This window comes from Balearica regulorum, chromosome 2 (genome assembly GCF_011004875.1).
Source record: "Balearica regulorum gibbericeps isolate bBalReg1 chromosome 2, bBalReg1.pri, whole genome shotgun sequence".
Taxonomy (NCBI): domain Eukaryota; kingdom Metazoa; phylum Chordata; class Aves; order Gruiformes; family Gruidae; genus Balearica; species Balearica regulorum.
Window position 1 is genome coordinate 133,333,412 of NC_046185.1, and position 15,836 is coordinate 133,349,247.

Consider the following 15,836-nt stretch of genomic DNA (forward strand, 5'->3'; position numbering starts at 1 on the left):
ATTTAAGAAAACTGTGGCACTGCCCTCATATTTTCCTGCGTGGAGTGGCAGAAAAATCTGTCCCTCTCAGTGGGGCAGCATCAAGGAGTAGAAAAAAGGTCCTTGTACCTTGCAAGGACAGCAAAAAAAGCTCCCTGGTCCTTGCCACAAGGGAAGGAAGGATGCAAGTAGAGGAAGGATGTATGACTGCCTTCTGGCACATGTAGAGTGTACTGCTGGGTGGCTGCAGAGTACCCAGTCAGCAGATGCTGGAGTTACCAGTGTACTGAGGTGTACTGAGACATCTCTGCAGTCTGTCTTTCTGCTCAGAATAAAATAGCATTAAATATTCTCATTTCGCATTTTCAAACTTTTCTTCAGAGTTGTGAGAGTGGACTGTTGGCAGTTGTTAGCAATTGTATTACTTCAGGGATCCTTCCTGGACCTAATTCTGGTCATACCACATGTCTTGTGAATGATGTTTTAAATTTCACCTGCTCTCAGAAACTGGATGTCAAAAATCCCACTGCGGAATAGCCTTGAGCTTTGCATAGGTGTGTTAGACAAGATGGGTAGTGTCCAGTATGGGAGACTTTGTACAGAGACGTAAGACAATCCCTAGAAAAATGCCTGGAATGTCCCACAAGTTTTTTTTAATACTAAAAAGACGGGCTGTCTTGGGAAAATGAAGGAAATGGGAACAAGTCGAGAGGTGTAGAGAAGACTCTGATGGCGTGGACGGAGCAGAGGAAGGGAAGAACTGAGGCATATGCATGAGAGAGTGTCTGGGGTGCTGTAGGTCAAGTGCAGGGCACTTGAAGCAGCTGCAGTGGGACAGACGATGGCAGTGAGAAAGTATAAAGCATAAAATAATGCATAATACAGAATTTTACTGATAGAAAAAGGAACAGACCAACAGAGAGAAGTGGATGTAGAGTTGATCTGACTAAAGTGACAGTGGCTGGTCATGTAGCACTTATAGGTAAAATATGAAGAATGCAGAGATAAGAGGCTGAGGAAGGGAGCTGGCTAGCATGGCAGGGCTGTTGCATCACAGGCTAGTGAGAAAACCTGTAAATCTGGAAATCAGATAGCTCTTACTTCTGCATGTTCATCTCAAGCTAAATTTTGGCCCTGAAATGCTCAGCCATGCTATTAGGAGAGGTTGTTTCCTCCTGAACACTTCAAAAAGCAAATGTCAGTTATATACATGAACTTCAGCCAAACCTTAGTATGGAGAACTTACTTATCCTGGAGTCACACAATAAATCCAGCATTACAGTGTGCTCAGCAGCGGCAAAGCAAACATTTGACAAGGGAAGGAAGAAGCTTTAAGTGTATGCTTGTGAAAGAGATATGCTGTGCAAATAAATTACAGTTTGGGCTACTGAATTGTCCCCTCCCTAAGGACTGTGTAGTATTTACATGAAATTAAAGTTTAAAAAAAAAAAAAATCCCAGTTGAAAAGAAAATAGATTTGCTAGGAAAAGTGACTATAATTTCAAAATTGATCTAAGTATCTGTGTAATTTGATGAGCAGTTGACTGCTCCAAATGTGTGATAGCTTGTATCTTACCAGTGTTGCATTTTGTTTTGTTTGCCTGTGCCAGTAACTATAACCATCCTTTGCTTTCCTGGTGTTTTAGGTACAGAGAGAACTGGCTGCTGTCATTGCTTTGAAAGCAAGGAAGTCAGGTGAGTCAGGCTGGACTTTAAAGCGGGTTTTGTAACGTTGTTCCCTTTTGTCATTTATTGAAGTATTTGAATTATCATTGCTGTCTTATTAACATGGGGAAGCAAAGATAGCAGACCTCGGTCCTTTCTCGGAGGAGGATCCGTGTATAGAGAACAATGCAATTACTGTCAAGCCTCGCTTCCCCTAGCTCGTCACATCTAATGACCTAGCTGATAAAATCAGAGTATTACAGTTGAATGTGAACTTGGGTCTCTTTCTGGCCAACATCACTATTTTCTCTGGGCTTGCAATTTATAAAAGAAACTTACGTGTTTATTTGACTTACATTTTAGACAAATCAAGTTGATAGTTTAATCTATGTTTTCTTTTATGGTCTGGTATCTCACGCCATCTTTGCTGTGTTTTACCCGCTCAGTCAGGTGTATTTGTTTATGCTAAAGCAAAAGGCCAACTTCATGCGTGAGGGAGGGTGGTCTTTCCTGACCACTGCTCTAGTCCATCCAGATGGCTGTAGAGGCAAGTCTCTGTTATCAGGGCAGTAGAAGGGGAAAGGCAAATGGATAAATGAAAATCTCTGACAGTGTGTTACAGTGAACGCTGGTGATACGGTGTGAAGGCACTGAAATACGTGGTCATCCCGGCTCTGTCAGGGTTTGGTAGCACAGCCACTTTCAGAAGGTTTCTGCATCGCTGAGCTGGAGTGGAAGCAAAGGAGCTGTGTTTCCTGGGCACTGCACAGGAACTAACACCACCTGCTTGACCAGACCTGGCTCTAGACCTGGTTAACTCTCTGGTGTCTTCACGTACAGGGCAGTTAATCCGCAGCCAGGGCAAACTGCCTTTGGCAAAGTGAGAGTGGAATGCATTTCTGGAGTCAAACAGAGGTGGAGTTTACTTTAATCACTGGTGTGTTCCCAAAGCCATTTAAGGTCTTTGAGAATGAGCATTTTTTACTGAGCATCTATTGTGACCTTCAGTTATTTTGCTAGAAAGTGAGATCATGGATCTTGCATTTTTTTTTAGCCATTTTCTAACCTATTAATAATATTGTGTCATAATATCTGGATCTGTGTATCTATTTGTGACTTACAAGTACAGCACAAAAGTTATCACACACAACATGTGCACTACACACAACATTATATCTTAAACCGGACATGCCAGAAGACATGGCTGGCATATCTACAAATATTTCCTTGTGAAAATGTAACTATTAGAAAAATATTCTAGACACAGTTTGATGCATTTTTGTCTGGAAATAGAAGTATCCTTAGGTTATGTCCACAGTCATCTGTAAATGTAAATCTGCAGAAAGTAAACACAAATCTAAGTGTGAATTCAGGCCTAAATTGCTTCTGTGTAATAGCTTTGCCTCTGAAACTGCTGTAGTATTTTATGATGTTAACACTCCTCCACTGCTTGCCCTTACCTGGTATCACCCCAGTCCCTCTTGAATTCTAATAACTGAACATGGAAATGCTTCTGCTCTGGTTCAGTGCAGAGAAAAACAGGTTATTTTAAAGAAGTACTGAAGGTAATAACTTGTTTTGCTGTAAAATGGGCCAAGAGTATCGTGCCATGTACCTTTTTACTTAGTGCTTATACAGTTCTAAGAAATCTCTTTCCCTGCTTCTTGGCAGTTGTTTCAGTAAACATTATTCCTGCTACTGGTAATAAATAAAAACTCCATTCCCCAAAAGAGTTGATTTTAACCTGAATTAGCCTCTCATTTCCTTTTGGTGGATGGCTACATAAACGGTTGTGTCAGTAGAAGATGGGATGGGGGTTGGATTAGGAATGAGCTGTAGGGAAAGGAGGATAGCTCTTGGAGTCTTCTTTCTATAGTGTAATTGCAACCCACATTGAGCAGGTAGAAATATTTTAGTTCACAATTACAGCCTTAAATAAACAAAGCTTCCTATAGAGCTTTGAAGTGCTGACCAGCCTGAATGTAAACACTTATAATATCAGTTTAGACCTGAACAAAAGATACCTCTTTAGTCAGTTTAACTAGTGCGTGCTTGTTGTTGAAATTTGCATTTCTTTATGCCTCATCTTGGATGACTGTAAGAAATGGCTACATGATCAGGCATAACTGTAAGGTCCAATTTAAGTTAATGCCTTTACTACAGTAGGAGCAGAGTAAATTAGGGTGGTTGATTATGCTTTTTTATTTTATTGCTGATGGTTAAATTCACAGCGTAGCAGTTACTATTGGCAATCAAGCTATGGTATGCTGTGCCTGGTGAAGCGAAGCATATTTCAGAGAAAGTACTTCTAGAGCTAAAAGCCACAGTATCTTTCACAGATATTGTTCTTCTAACCCTCTCCAAGACTCCATAGAATTCCAGGAAATAAACCAACGAAGATCAGACAAAGGGTTTATTTTGGCATGAAAAGAGTGGAACATGGTTGTTGGGCCAGCTGCCCTGGGTGGCTTCCAGGCTGGAGTGAACGGCGTGGGCGCCTGCCTCATCCGCCCTGGGATTCATGAGTGGGGAGTGCAGGCGATGGGGGCACGGTCCTAACCTGCTGGCTGGAACCTGCCTGCCGTGGGTAATTGGTTCATTAACCAAAAGGTTTCCTAGAGATCGACAGCACAAAATCCGAAGCTGCTGTGCAGAAATTCCTGTACTGTTTCTGGTGGTTTGGTGGTTTTTAAATTACAGTATTTCAAAATATTTCCTCTAGATAGCTGGTTAGCACTACCAGTAAGAGAAAAAAAAAAAAAAAAGAATATTTTTGCTTAATGCAAGGATTGTGTAATGTGTTCCTGAATTACTTTAATTTCTGGATATACCTCTGCCGTTAGAGGGGCACTTCACAGTGATTTAATTGTACTAGAAAAACTGGCTGATTGAAGCTTTCATATTACCTGTCTAGGACTGTTGTAGTAATCACTGGGTTACATTGCACGACCAGTGCTGTACAAGCACACAAACACCACAGCTCCCTCTGCGAGAGGTGAAGAGGGTCCAACTAGGAAGGTTTGCTATGCTTGGAGAGGGGGGAAACATCGCCTTTGGTTGCCCAAGTGAAACTGTTTGTTTTTGTTTAAATGAAACTTGGGTTTGCTACCTAGTATGTGTTGTATATGAGAAGTAGTAATTACTACTATCTCAGTTCGTGGGCCGGAATGGCTGTTTCAGAGATTTAGACACTGTATCTACTGAGAAAATGCTTTGAAAACCAAGGTAGAGACTGAGCCTGCTGTGGGGTAGGGCAGAGTATCAATTTCTTGCTAGTACAGGATCTGACTTGATGGAGAATCCTGGCTACCAGAAAATAAAAAGTCAGTAGGATGTGGGGGAGAATGACTTTTCCCCAAGAGGTGTTCTTCTGTTTTTACTCTGGGGTGGAGGAATAGGGGAAACACATAAAACTGACAGATGGCTGAAGGAAAAATGCAGAACCTGAAAAATGAGAAATTTCTGCGCAGTGGAAAAAAGCTCCATTTTCATGTTTCAGATGTGTGCTGCAAGTATACCACTCCAATAGCACGGCATAAGCCGATAGAGAGGTACTTGAGAGCCCTCATGCAGAGAGAGCTCAGCATTTTTAGCTTCTTTGCAAATAAAAGTTAAAAAAAATGGTAAAATTAATGTCTGTAATCCTGAGGCTTTGATGGACCTCAGCAACGCTGTTGACTAGAAAGCACTTTTATATTTCATTAGAATAAAGCTCTCATGATATAAAGGCGACCTAAGAGACGGAAATGAGCTTGTGCACTTCTCTGTGGCTTATAAAAATGTATTGAAACTGTTCTTGCTTAACCCTAGAAATAAATAGATTAAACACTATCTTCCCTGGCTTGGTAAAAAGTCTTGGGGAAGCATGTAACTGGAGCAGAAGAGAACTTTGTAATTGTAGGCACTTGGCATTGGAATTGTTTGTTTACACCTTGGTGGCTTCTGATGGCTTCCACAAATGTGCTGAAACATAACAGAAATGCAGCTTCTCCTCTGAAGGTTTACAAGGGTTGGCATTTATCTCAATTGCTTGTCAGGGCTCATGACATGTTTCTTATGTGTTAGAGATGGTAGCTAAAACAAGGATAAAAAGCAGCAAATAGCCTAAGGCTGGAGGCTTTAGCCGGTGGCGTAGCTACACGGGCACATCTGAACTGATCAAAATCTGTCAGGTAGATGCTCTGAACTGCTGTTAATCCCATCCACAAACACGACACCTTACATTTCTGTGCATGAACCTAGCTGCACCCTGTGGCATCACCCAGCAAATTCCTTTATATCTAAAGGGGTTTCTATAACTTTATTCATGCAAAGGGACATTAGTAAGAGCATGGCTTTGGGCCTGGTGTTTCTGAATATAGGGGCTAATTAAGATAACAGCTGACAGAGTATCGATGCGGTAGGAAGAGAGCGACAGCAGCTTCTCCCCAAGCGTCGCGGGAGCAGCGGCGGGGCTGTGGGTGCTTCTCCCTCCCACTGCGAAGGGCAGGGCAGCCACAAAAGCCCTAGCACTTGTGTGTGGTTTTGCTCCATCTCAAGAATGATATTCAGGTTTCCACAATAGAGTTAGATACTTTTTAGTCGTGCCATTCTTAAATTGACAAGCTCTATTGATTTTTTTTTAAAAAAACTCATTTACATTTTATTTATAATAATATGACTTTTGCAACATATTAACTTTATATCTGAGACCTTTTGGAAGACCTCCACCCTATTCTGACATATACGTATGCATGCCCACCCTTCCCCTTTTCTTTTGTATTGCTTCTGTCAGGACTTAACTGCCTATGCGATTTGCTTAGTATTTTTATTTTAGGCAGACGATTCAATATGAAGCAGTCGCTGGGGCTTGAGCTTTTCCGACATGAATGAAAAGCAAGCTGTGAACAGCTATTCCTTTTCCCAGCCGCTGCGCCACCTCTACAGCACTGCTGTCAGAGGTGATTGCGTGACTCGGCTCTAACACACTCCAGGCAATGTCAGCCCGGTTAAAAACATGAGAACAGCCAGGCTGGGTCAGGTTAAAAGTCCATCCAGCTTCGATCCTGCTGTGAGTGATGAGTAGGGGATGCTTAGAGTAGAGAAACAGAGCAAGTACAAATGGCTGTCTTCTGATGTGCGTACTCAGCATCTACCAGTCTGTGCTAGAGGGATTTTGCTGTACCCACACTGTTGTGTTAGACAGCCTTTGGTGGACCTTTTCTCCATTAATTTATTGAATTGCTTTTTGAGCCTGCTTAAACTCCTGACCTTCATCATCTCTTGTGGCAGCGAGTCCCACAATTCCTATGTGTGATATGTGAAAGCATATTTTTTCTTTTTCATTCCCCACGATCCTCACTCTGTTGTGATATGGCTCTGTGGTGATGGAAAGTGGTGAATAATCCATTCCCAGATCATCGTCATACTATTCAGGATTTTGTGTACCTCAGTCACACCCCCAAGTTGTCTCATTTCCAGGCTAAATCACTAGCCATTCCTCATACCGAATCTATTCCATTAAATCTGATCATATTTGGCACATCTATTGTATTATTTTTGAGATGGGGCAGCCAGAGCAGCATGCAGTATTGCAGCAGCATGTGCTGGAGCTGACACAAAGTGAGGGTGGCAGCCTCTTATCGGGGTGGGGAGGTCGAGGGATGTGGGAAGGAGCTCAGTAAGACCCTTTTGGCAGCATTAAGCTGTTTTATCAGCTTAGTTAACTCAGGAAACTGCATCTTTACCATTCAGCCCTTTTCCCAGATAGCACAGATGCTTGTGAGTCTTCTTGGTAACTTTACTCCACAATAATTAGAAAAAGCTTTGTCATTTGGTGCTATATGAATATCCTATATTATGTCATTAGTTTTATTTACTTGTAGAACAGAGTTGTTTATATAACAAGGGAAATCATTAAAAATTTGAATTAGATTTGTACACATACTTGAAAAATGAGGTTACAAATACATTGTGAAAGGTCATTCAGGAATGAAGCAGTTCAGTATTAAGTTTAAATCTCAAACATATTAAGTAACCTTTGAATTTACAGGTTTTGTAAACAAGCAGATATACAAGATCTCTGATGTAAAACGTGCACGGTTTATTATCACTTAGTCTATGCCACTGAAAAGGGCATAAAGAAAGATGACAAAACTTGCTCCTGTTTACAGAATAAAGTGGCAGTCATGTGCCAGAGAAGTGTGCATTTTCACTTGCGGAAAAACTGAGAAAGTTTGAAGCGTGGGAAAAGGTTAACATCAGCAGGATCTTACTGCTTTTCTACGTCCCCTTATGTCTCTTTTCAGTGAGTTCATTTACTTAAAACCTTATTTCATTACAACTTTCAATTCCTCCAAGCATCCACTTCTTTAAAGCAAGGGTTGAACTTAGCAGAATGTGTGGAATAAGAGTTCTCCTGCAAGTGTTACCAGTAGCATTCATCCTGGAGAAATGGCCGCTTAAAGTAAAGGTGCAGGAGTGTCACGCTTCTGGTGTGTCTCAGTAACTTTATCTTTACTTTTCCTCTGCCCATTGAAATGTGTTTCAAAGTAAAAGTTGCACCTGAAAACATAGCTAGGGGTATTTTAAAAGTTACATTGTGCTTTAAGGATTTCATGCCTTGAAGTAAGGGAGGTAATCATGTTGGCTTCTTTAAGTGATCCTTTTATAACATTTTATGCCTTATTGAAGGGAATGCCCACTCCTAGGGACCAATATCTTGTTCCATCCCATGGGATTCTTCCATTACTCCTGAGATTGGGCATACCAAGAAACCAGCAGTGCTTCAAAAGGATGAGACCAGATCCCTCCTAGCCCTGGGGAATGGTGCTCATTGTGTTGGCCGGTCAGGAACACCAGGGAAGTCATCGTCCCCCTGTACTCGGCACTGGTGAGGCCACATCTTGAACACTGTGTTCAGTTTTGGGCCCCTCACTACCAGAAAGACACTGAGGTGCTGGAGCGTGTCCAGAGAAGGGCAACAAAGCTGGTGAAGGGTCTAGAGCACAAGTCTTATGAGGACCTGCTGAGGGAACTGGGGTTGTTTAGTCTGGAGAAAAGGAGGCTGAGGGGAGACCTTATCGCTCTCTGCAAATACCTGAAAGGAGGTTGTAGCCAGGTGGGTGTTGGTCTGTTCCCCAAGTAACAAGTGATAGGACAAGAGGAAATGGCCTGAAGTTGTGCCAGGGGAGGTTTAGATTGGATATTAGGAAAAATGTCTTCAACAAAAGTGTTGTCAAGCACTGGAACAGGCTGCCCAGTGAAGTGGTTGAGTCACCATCCCTGGAGGTATTTAAAAGACATGTAGATGTGGTGCTTAGGGGACATGGTTTAGTGGTGGGCTTAGCAATGCTAGGTTAATGGTTGGACTTGATGATCTTAAGGGTCTTTTCCAACCAAAGCGATTCTGTGATTCTATGACTATGTGCGACACACACACACAGAGCTCCGCTGGGCTGTGGCTGAATCAGTGACCACCTGCTTTCTGCCCACCCTGGGCAACGCTGGGGGTGGGAAGTGCCCTGGACAACATCAGTGAATGGACTACACGGTTATGCTCAACAGCTGATGTAAAGCAGAATGGACTCTGAGCCTTGGGAAAAGAAGGAAAAGAGCTTCAAAGAGCTCTCTGGTGGGTATTACTCTGAGAGGGATTTTGGCAGCTTACAGTCTGTTTTTCCCCGGTGTTGCAGAACGTTGGGCATAGTTCTTTCTGTGTGATCTATAAGGCACTCGTGTAGACGAAATGAGCAATGCAGAATAGCTGTGTAGGTGACACATGTTTTGCACATACGCAGAAAGGGATTGCATGGTAAGGATAAGGTTGGAAAGACGCAATTGTGCAAAAAAACCCCAATTCCCAGGTGAATGTTTTGTTTCCAGTGCTTTGGGAGAGGCATTTACAGCGAGTGCACAGAATTTGTTTATTCAGAGTCCTCTTTGTTTCCTGCTGCTTTCCTGGCCATGCCCGGAGGATGTTTCCATGGAATAGAGCGCGGTGTTCGCTTTACACCAGCCTGCTCAGCAACTGCCCGTACCTCCTTGTCTCATCGGTTCGCAGCGATCATTCTCCCCATGCCTGCTGATCATGTAATGGGCTCTTCTCCACCCTTCCAACATCTCGTTTCAGGCAATACTGTTATAGAAACATTCACTGCCACTTGATTTTTTTATTTATTTTAAATAGCATGTACACTAGAATGAATGTCTAAAAGCACTGGGTATAAGTTAAAGCTTTCTGCATTCAGCCATCAAATGGTTTTCCTTGAGCTGCTGTTGCTACAAAGAACATTGCTTTTGTCTGTTCCTGTAGTAATCCTACAGTATTTGCAACTCATTTTCCACTTTTTTTTCTCCTTGATAAAAAATGATACGAGTTTGTGTGTTCAGAAAGCGTGTGTAAAAATGTGGCTTTTCTTTGTATATATCACAAAGTGCCAGGCATTGAAAACCAAACCTCCCCTGGCCACATGAATCGACAGTAGCTGATTATCTATTAAAAAATGCCTCCCTTGTTTAGCCAGAGGTGTTTTTACAAATTATGTTCTTCTAAAGCACCACCACCTTGGATGAAATATGGGCCCTCACACCCAGATGAAAGGCTTCAGTTCTGATAAATAAAATAAACAGAACTTCCTAACAAAACCAGTTGTACAATAATGTGAAAAGAACAGCAGCAATGGCTCCTGGCCATAACCGGAGTTGGGAAATATCATTGGCTTTACTTGGTACGCTCATTCTTTAATTTACAATGGCTGTATAATGAAGGCAAGCCTGAATCTCTTTTAAACTGCAGTTTGTCCTTCCTGTGGTCATTGAGACGCAGTGGAAGGGAACGCGCCTTAATGGCATGTGGATCAGCAAGACCAAATCTACATCTGTCAGCCTCCTTTTTTACCGCACTGGCTTTGCTCTGTTTAGATTGCAGACTCCTACCCTTGCTCTGTTATCTGTTCCTTTTGATAAACTCTGCAATGAGAGGAAATGTTTTTGCATCATTTTCGGGAGTCCTGTTTCCTATTTGAGATCTGAGAAATGGCTTGTAGCACTAGGACCCTTGGGAACTTATTTTTCTGTGTGGAAACTAGACCAGCATAATGAGTACCCTCTGCAAATTCAATATTAGTTCTACACCTAAGGTCAAACAGAAGTTAATGACCATTTTTTACATACAGAAATCAGTTATGAAACCAATATCACATTTCATGCTTTTGTCATTTTAAACCAAAATAAAATGCTGGCATAATTTATATTAAATTGATTTAAACTACAAAGCATAAATATCATGAATCCTAGGTTAGCATTTGAGAGAAAACGGTATCATTGTCACTTGTTCAATAGTTCACTCCCCAATGTACAAGCACCTTTATTCCATCCTGTGCTTGCTGTGCTTTTTTAGATACAGAGGTGCTGAACAATGCTGTAAGCCGGAGTCTGTCTTTAATAATTTTTGCATTTTCTTTGTTTCTTTAATTAGCTGATTTACTCAGCTGATTGCACAGCTGTCTGGGCAACACCCCCCCAGGGGCCTGCCAACTGTTTCAGAGATATGTAGTGTACTCAGTGAAGGGAAATCTGTACAATAATTTGCATATATATATGCAGAAATAGTGGGAAGGAATGAGAAAGCTCAAAGGCGATTTTTGTATTGTTAATAAAAGGAAACATGTTAAGGATGAGCTTAAAACGCTTTCTCTTTTCAGTAATTTCTGGGAAAAGATTACAGTTTCATGGTAAATAAGGAACCAGTTCTTAGTTGGAGGGTTTTATTCCTGGGATTATCACTGTTTCTTATATGCAGCTTTTGGGGATTTCAGAGGTATTCAGTGCTTGTTGGTTTTCCCCCTTTAATTTGGAAATAGGACTTGGAAAATACAGGACTATGCACGAGGACCTGGTCTGGCTTAAAATGGTCCCCAAACCTGAGGTTTGTAAAGCCCTTACTTGCTGCACATCTTCGTTTCCACCACTCAGCGCCAGTGCCTTACGTCAGCTAGAGGATTCGGCTTTTAGTTTCCCCAGTGGTATCAGTATGAGCTATTCATTTTTTTCCACTCTGATAAATTAATAAGCATCAGCAAACATTATAACACTGTCAAACAGCTCAGAGCTGCCATAGTAACCAGCCTCTCTAGAGCTTGCTGTATACCCTCCACAAAGAATAACAAGGGATACCACAAGCTCCATTGTTCAAAATAACAATAAAGTTTTCAAAAATAATGAAATTAGCTCAGAACGATGTGATTTGAAAAAAAAAAATGCTTTTTTGCTGTTTGTTTCTGAAAAGCTTCATGCTAGCAACTTCTTTTGGAGGGGGTGGAGGAATCCAGAAGAGAAACATGCCTCTCAAAAAAAATTTGGGATATAAGAAGAATGCTAGAAGTTGTGGGCTTCAAGCAGCTGACGATAAATCAACTGGTGCAGACTGCTGGCAATTCAGAGCACTGGAGCCTTCCCCTGGGGAATATTCTTGCAGATTCCTGAGGTCTTTTCAACAGCGATGGTTTGACAGGGACAGAAAAACAGGCTATAACCATCCAGCAGGGATGAAACAGTGAAAATCTGTTGGCTTGTCAAATAAACAAAGTTCTTCTGTTCAGAAGTAGGCTCTTTACCACTTCCAAGGTGGTGTGTGCATGTCTCCTATCTGTAGAGGGCATGTAGGTGCTTTTTGCTTACTGGCTAGAAAAAAAGAGATGCATATATGAATTTTGATCACACAGTACCGAAAGGATTGAAATCTTACCAAGGGCAGAGCGGTTTGATGTTCTAGGATGCTAGCAGGTTAAAGAACAACACTAAATAATAAATGAACATCCTCATTTGAAACGAAGGAGCATCACTGAAAACACGAGGGACGTAGCCTAAGGGGTGACTGAGCGTTGTATGGTGAGCAGAGCTGCCTCTGGAGCCGCTGTGGGGACAGTGAACTCCTCATCCAGCCCCTGCGCAGGTTGTGGAGGTGAGCCGGGCGGTTCACCGGGATGCGGGAGCGTCTGTGCAGCTGGGATCCTGCACGCTCTGGCTGCTCCTGAGGCTATGCCTGAGGGTTTGCAATGCGCTGAGTCTTTGGAGCAGCCTAGGGCAGCGCAGTCGTAAACTGCACGTCTGTCCCCAAAAAGCAGGCAATCCCGGTCCCCCAGCTGGACTTCACAGCAAGCTCAAGGGCTGAAGCTGGACTTGTGTGGCAGAAGGGGTCTGGCAGCAATGCCGGCTTGCAGGGTGCCCTGTCCCCTGCCCTGCCTGCTGCCTGGGGCTCTGTTCTCAACCAGATCATCAAACTGAGCCAGACTAAAAGTAATCCTATTCACTGCACAAATCCCAAATGCTTTAGGGTAGTGCAGAGAAGGGATAGTAAGTATGGGAGGTGTGGGACAGCCAGCAGTGATGGGGAGCTAAACTGGCTTTCTGCCCTGGAATGGCCATGTGGGTGCCATCCAGGTGGGTTGCCTGTTGAGTCGCTTATGGATGGACATATGTCCCTTACGTCATGCTGTTCAGCAGCAAAATGGTTAACTGTGATGGCAGTCTTCTCTTAAACATTTAAATAATTAGCTTTCAAAGTTAACACCCTATTAAGCCAAAGGGAGGAAGTTCACACCTCTCCTGGTGTTATTGTTCCAGTCTGGCTGGCTGCAGCAGCAGAATGAGCTAGTGCCTTGGTTTGTGTAGTGAAGGTTATCTTTGCAGCCAGAAGGGGTAGAAAGAAGAAACTTCATTTATAGAAAAGGAAGAAAGCACAATACAGCAAAGCCTCTGGGAAGATTGCAACGCTGTGGGTTCCAGGAGCTGGTTTATGTGTGGATTTTTTTTTTTTAACTGTCCTTTCCACTTTCAGTTGGGTAAAAGATTCTGCTATGTTGCATAAGATAAAGTATTAAAATGAAACAATGTGCACTGTACTATGTGACTTTTTTAAAAATCTTACTCATCAAACATAATTAATTTACCTTCAAGTTTGGGGGCATACAGAACAGCGTGTCGAGGAGGCACAGCTCTGTGGGTAACCCCGGCACCCTTAGCAGGATTCTTCCATAGGCAGGAGAAGGTCCATAGCGCTGCAGGTGGCCATTGTGACCCTCACTGCGTACCAGTCTGCGTAGCATGTCCTTTAGCATCCCTGTAATGCTCCGTGTTGGCAAGGAAGACAAATTCCTTCCAATGTCTTAAATCTATGTTAAACTTTGTAGCGTGCCAGTAAAAGTGGGGGATCGGTAATGGTGACACAAGGGATGCGCTCAGTTCCAGCGTGAGAGATGGTTATGTTCTCTTTCCCTTCCCACCCCCCGTGTGATGGCTGATTCTGCTGAGGTAGCTAGTACAAAATGATTTACTTCTGTTTCTTACTTCTTTGTTATTTTTTCTGCTGATTTAATAAGCTGAAATGGGATTACTGAAGGACAAGGCTCTCCCCCACAAGAATTCTCTGTTCCAACACTAGTTTATAGAAGAATCTGCTAGCAAATCTCAGCTCTGATCTGCACAAAGGGCACAAGGAACTCAGTTCAAATGATGGTTTTTGTGATCCTGAGGTGACCATAAAAAAATCAACATCCTGAATTCCCTAGGCTAATTTGCAAATGGAGACATTTGAACTATACATTAGCAAGCTAATGCTCATTTAACATCTTTCTGTTTCATTGATGGTGACCTCTCCTCCAAAGGAGAAGAAACACTGCAGGTAGAAAAGAGAATTGGTCACTCGATGTTTGTTTGCATTTTTTTCCTGTCTCAAGCCTGAGCCCAAACATAGCATTAAATAGGTACATATAGATCAGGGTAAACCACCTTTGCCTTTCCCTGGTGTTGCTGCTTGGTGAGACGTGCTGAGATACTCATGTCAGGGAGAAAAGCTGGGTTTATGCTGGCAGAGAAGGAAGGGTTTGGCCCAGCTCCAAAGTTCACAAATTTTTTGTATGTGCATGTTACAATTTTAGGGAGCCATCCCAGAATCAACACTCGCCTGGGAAATACTTTCCCATCCCACCCTAACCTTCCGCTCACTTTTCCTACAGTTGAATTTGCAACGTCAAGCCTTTTTATTAAAAAATAAAAGGCCAACTGACAGTAAGTGGGAAATTATCCCTGAATTCTTACATTTTATGACAGAACTTGTATTGTGTGCGCAAAACCCCATGAGGGCAGCGCCCGGGCCAATTCAAGGGATGTCTGTGAGTTGTTACGGGGGTAGGAGGCACACTGTGTGTAAAAATACAGAAATTGGTTTCTTATGTGTGTGTGATGACCCCTATGAACATAAATTTCCAAATACATTGGAATATTTTAAGAGACTTTAGTTTTTTCTGTATTTTATAGACAAAATGTGTTGTAACATTTGCATACAGAAACGAAGAAAATGTAAATAAGGGTTGGTATTTGTCCACTTCAGCCTTCAAGGAACTATGTTCTTGTGATGGAAAAAAAGTATGAGATGTTGTGATTCCTCCCTCGGTATAGTTAAAGGGTTCAGATTGTGACTGGTTCTTATGTGTTTGGATAAGAGGCAGAGAGGACACAAAAATCAAGTTTGTGATGGAAATTTCATGAAAAAGAGGCTGACTGCTCTCTCTCTCTCCCAAGAGGGCTGCAAGAACGTCAGTGTGAGGTCTGGGATATTTTTTTTTCCTTTAAGAAAATATTTACTGCTTATTTTCTACATTCCTTACACAGTCTAAACAACATTGAAGCCAAGGAGAGCTGGGTTTGGATTATGAACTTTTTCAGCTTTTTTAGAGTTGAGCTGTGAAATAGCTGATAAAAATAGCTTTTTTTTCCTTTCTTTTCTTTAAGCTGTTCATTTGGAGTATGTCTAAACCAAAGTTGTTTTCTTGTCAGCTTTAATATCGCTCATGCTAAAATTGTTCAACACCTGAGGAAACCTGTATCCATTGGGGTTGTGGATACGTACCCTCTTTCTCTTTCCCTTTATGCCAGGTAAAAGATGTTACTCCGCTCAGCCCAGGGTGTTTGCTGCTCGTCCCCTCGTTAATTTGCCATCCCAGCCAGCTTAGCAAGGGCATGCTGCTCCTCGAAGGTCTGCCTGTTCGCTTTGGTTGAAGATGCTCTGGAGCATTTGCCCTGGCACCAGGCAGGGAAGGGGACACTTGTAACAGAAGCTGGTGAGAAGAAGCCGGTTGGCAGCCACTAACCTTCTCCCCTGGCACAGCTGCTTGCGGAGTGCCCATCTGCTCAGGCTTGTCAGAAAAGCTGGC

At 42.5% G+C, this 15,836-nt stretch overlaps 1 protein-coding gene across 2 annotated transcripts in view; it reads left to right on the forward strand.

The window, feature by feature from the left end:
- Positions 1-15,836, forward strand: part of RAPGEF5 (Rap guanine nucleotide exchange factor 5) — a 161,076-nt gene that overhangs the window by 44,125 nt on the left and 101,115 nt on the right. For both annotated transcript variants that reach the window (XM_075746030.1, XM_075746028.1), the window contains exon 7: positions 1,626-1,674. Coding sequence is in view for 1 of the 2 variants with exons in the window: in XM_075746028.1 (XP_075602143.1) it covers positions 1,626-1,674 (49 nt within the window). In the remaining variant the exon portion in view is untranslated. The remainder of the gene's footprint in view (positions 1-1,625; positions 1,675-15,836) is intronic.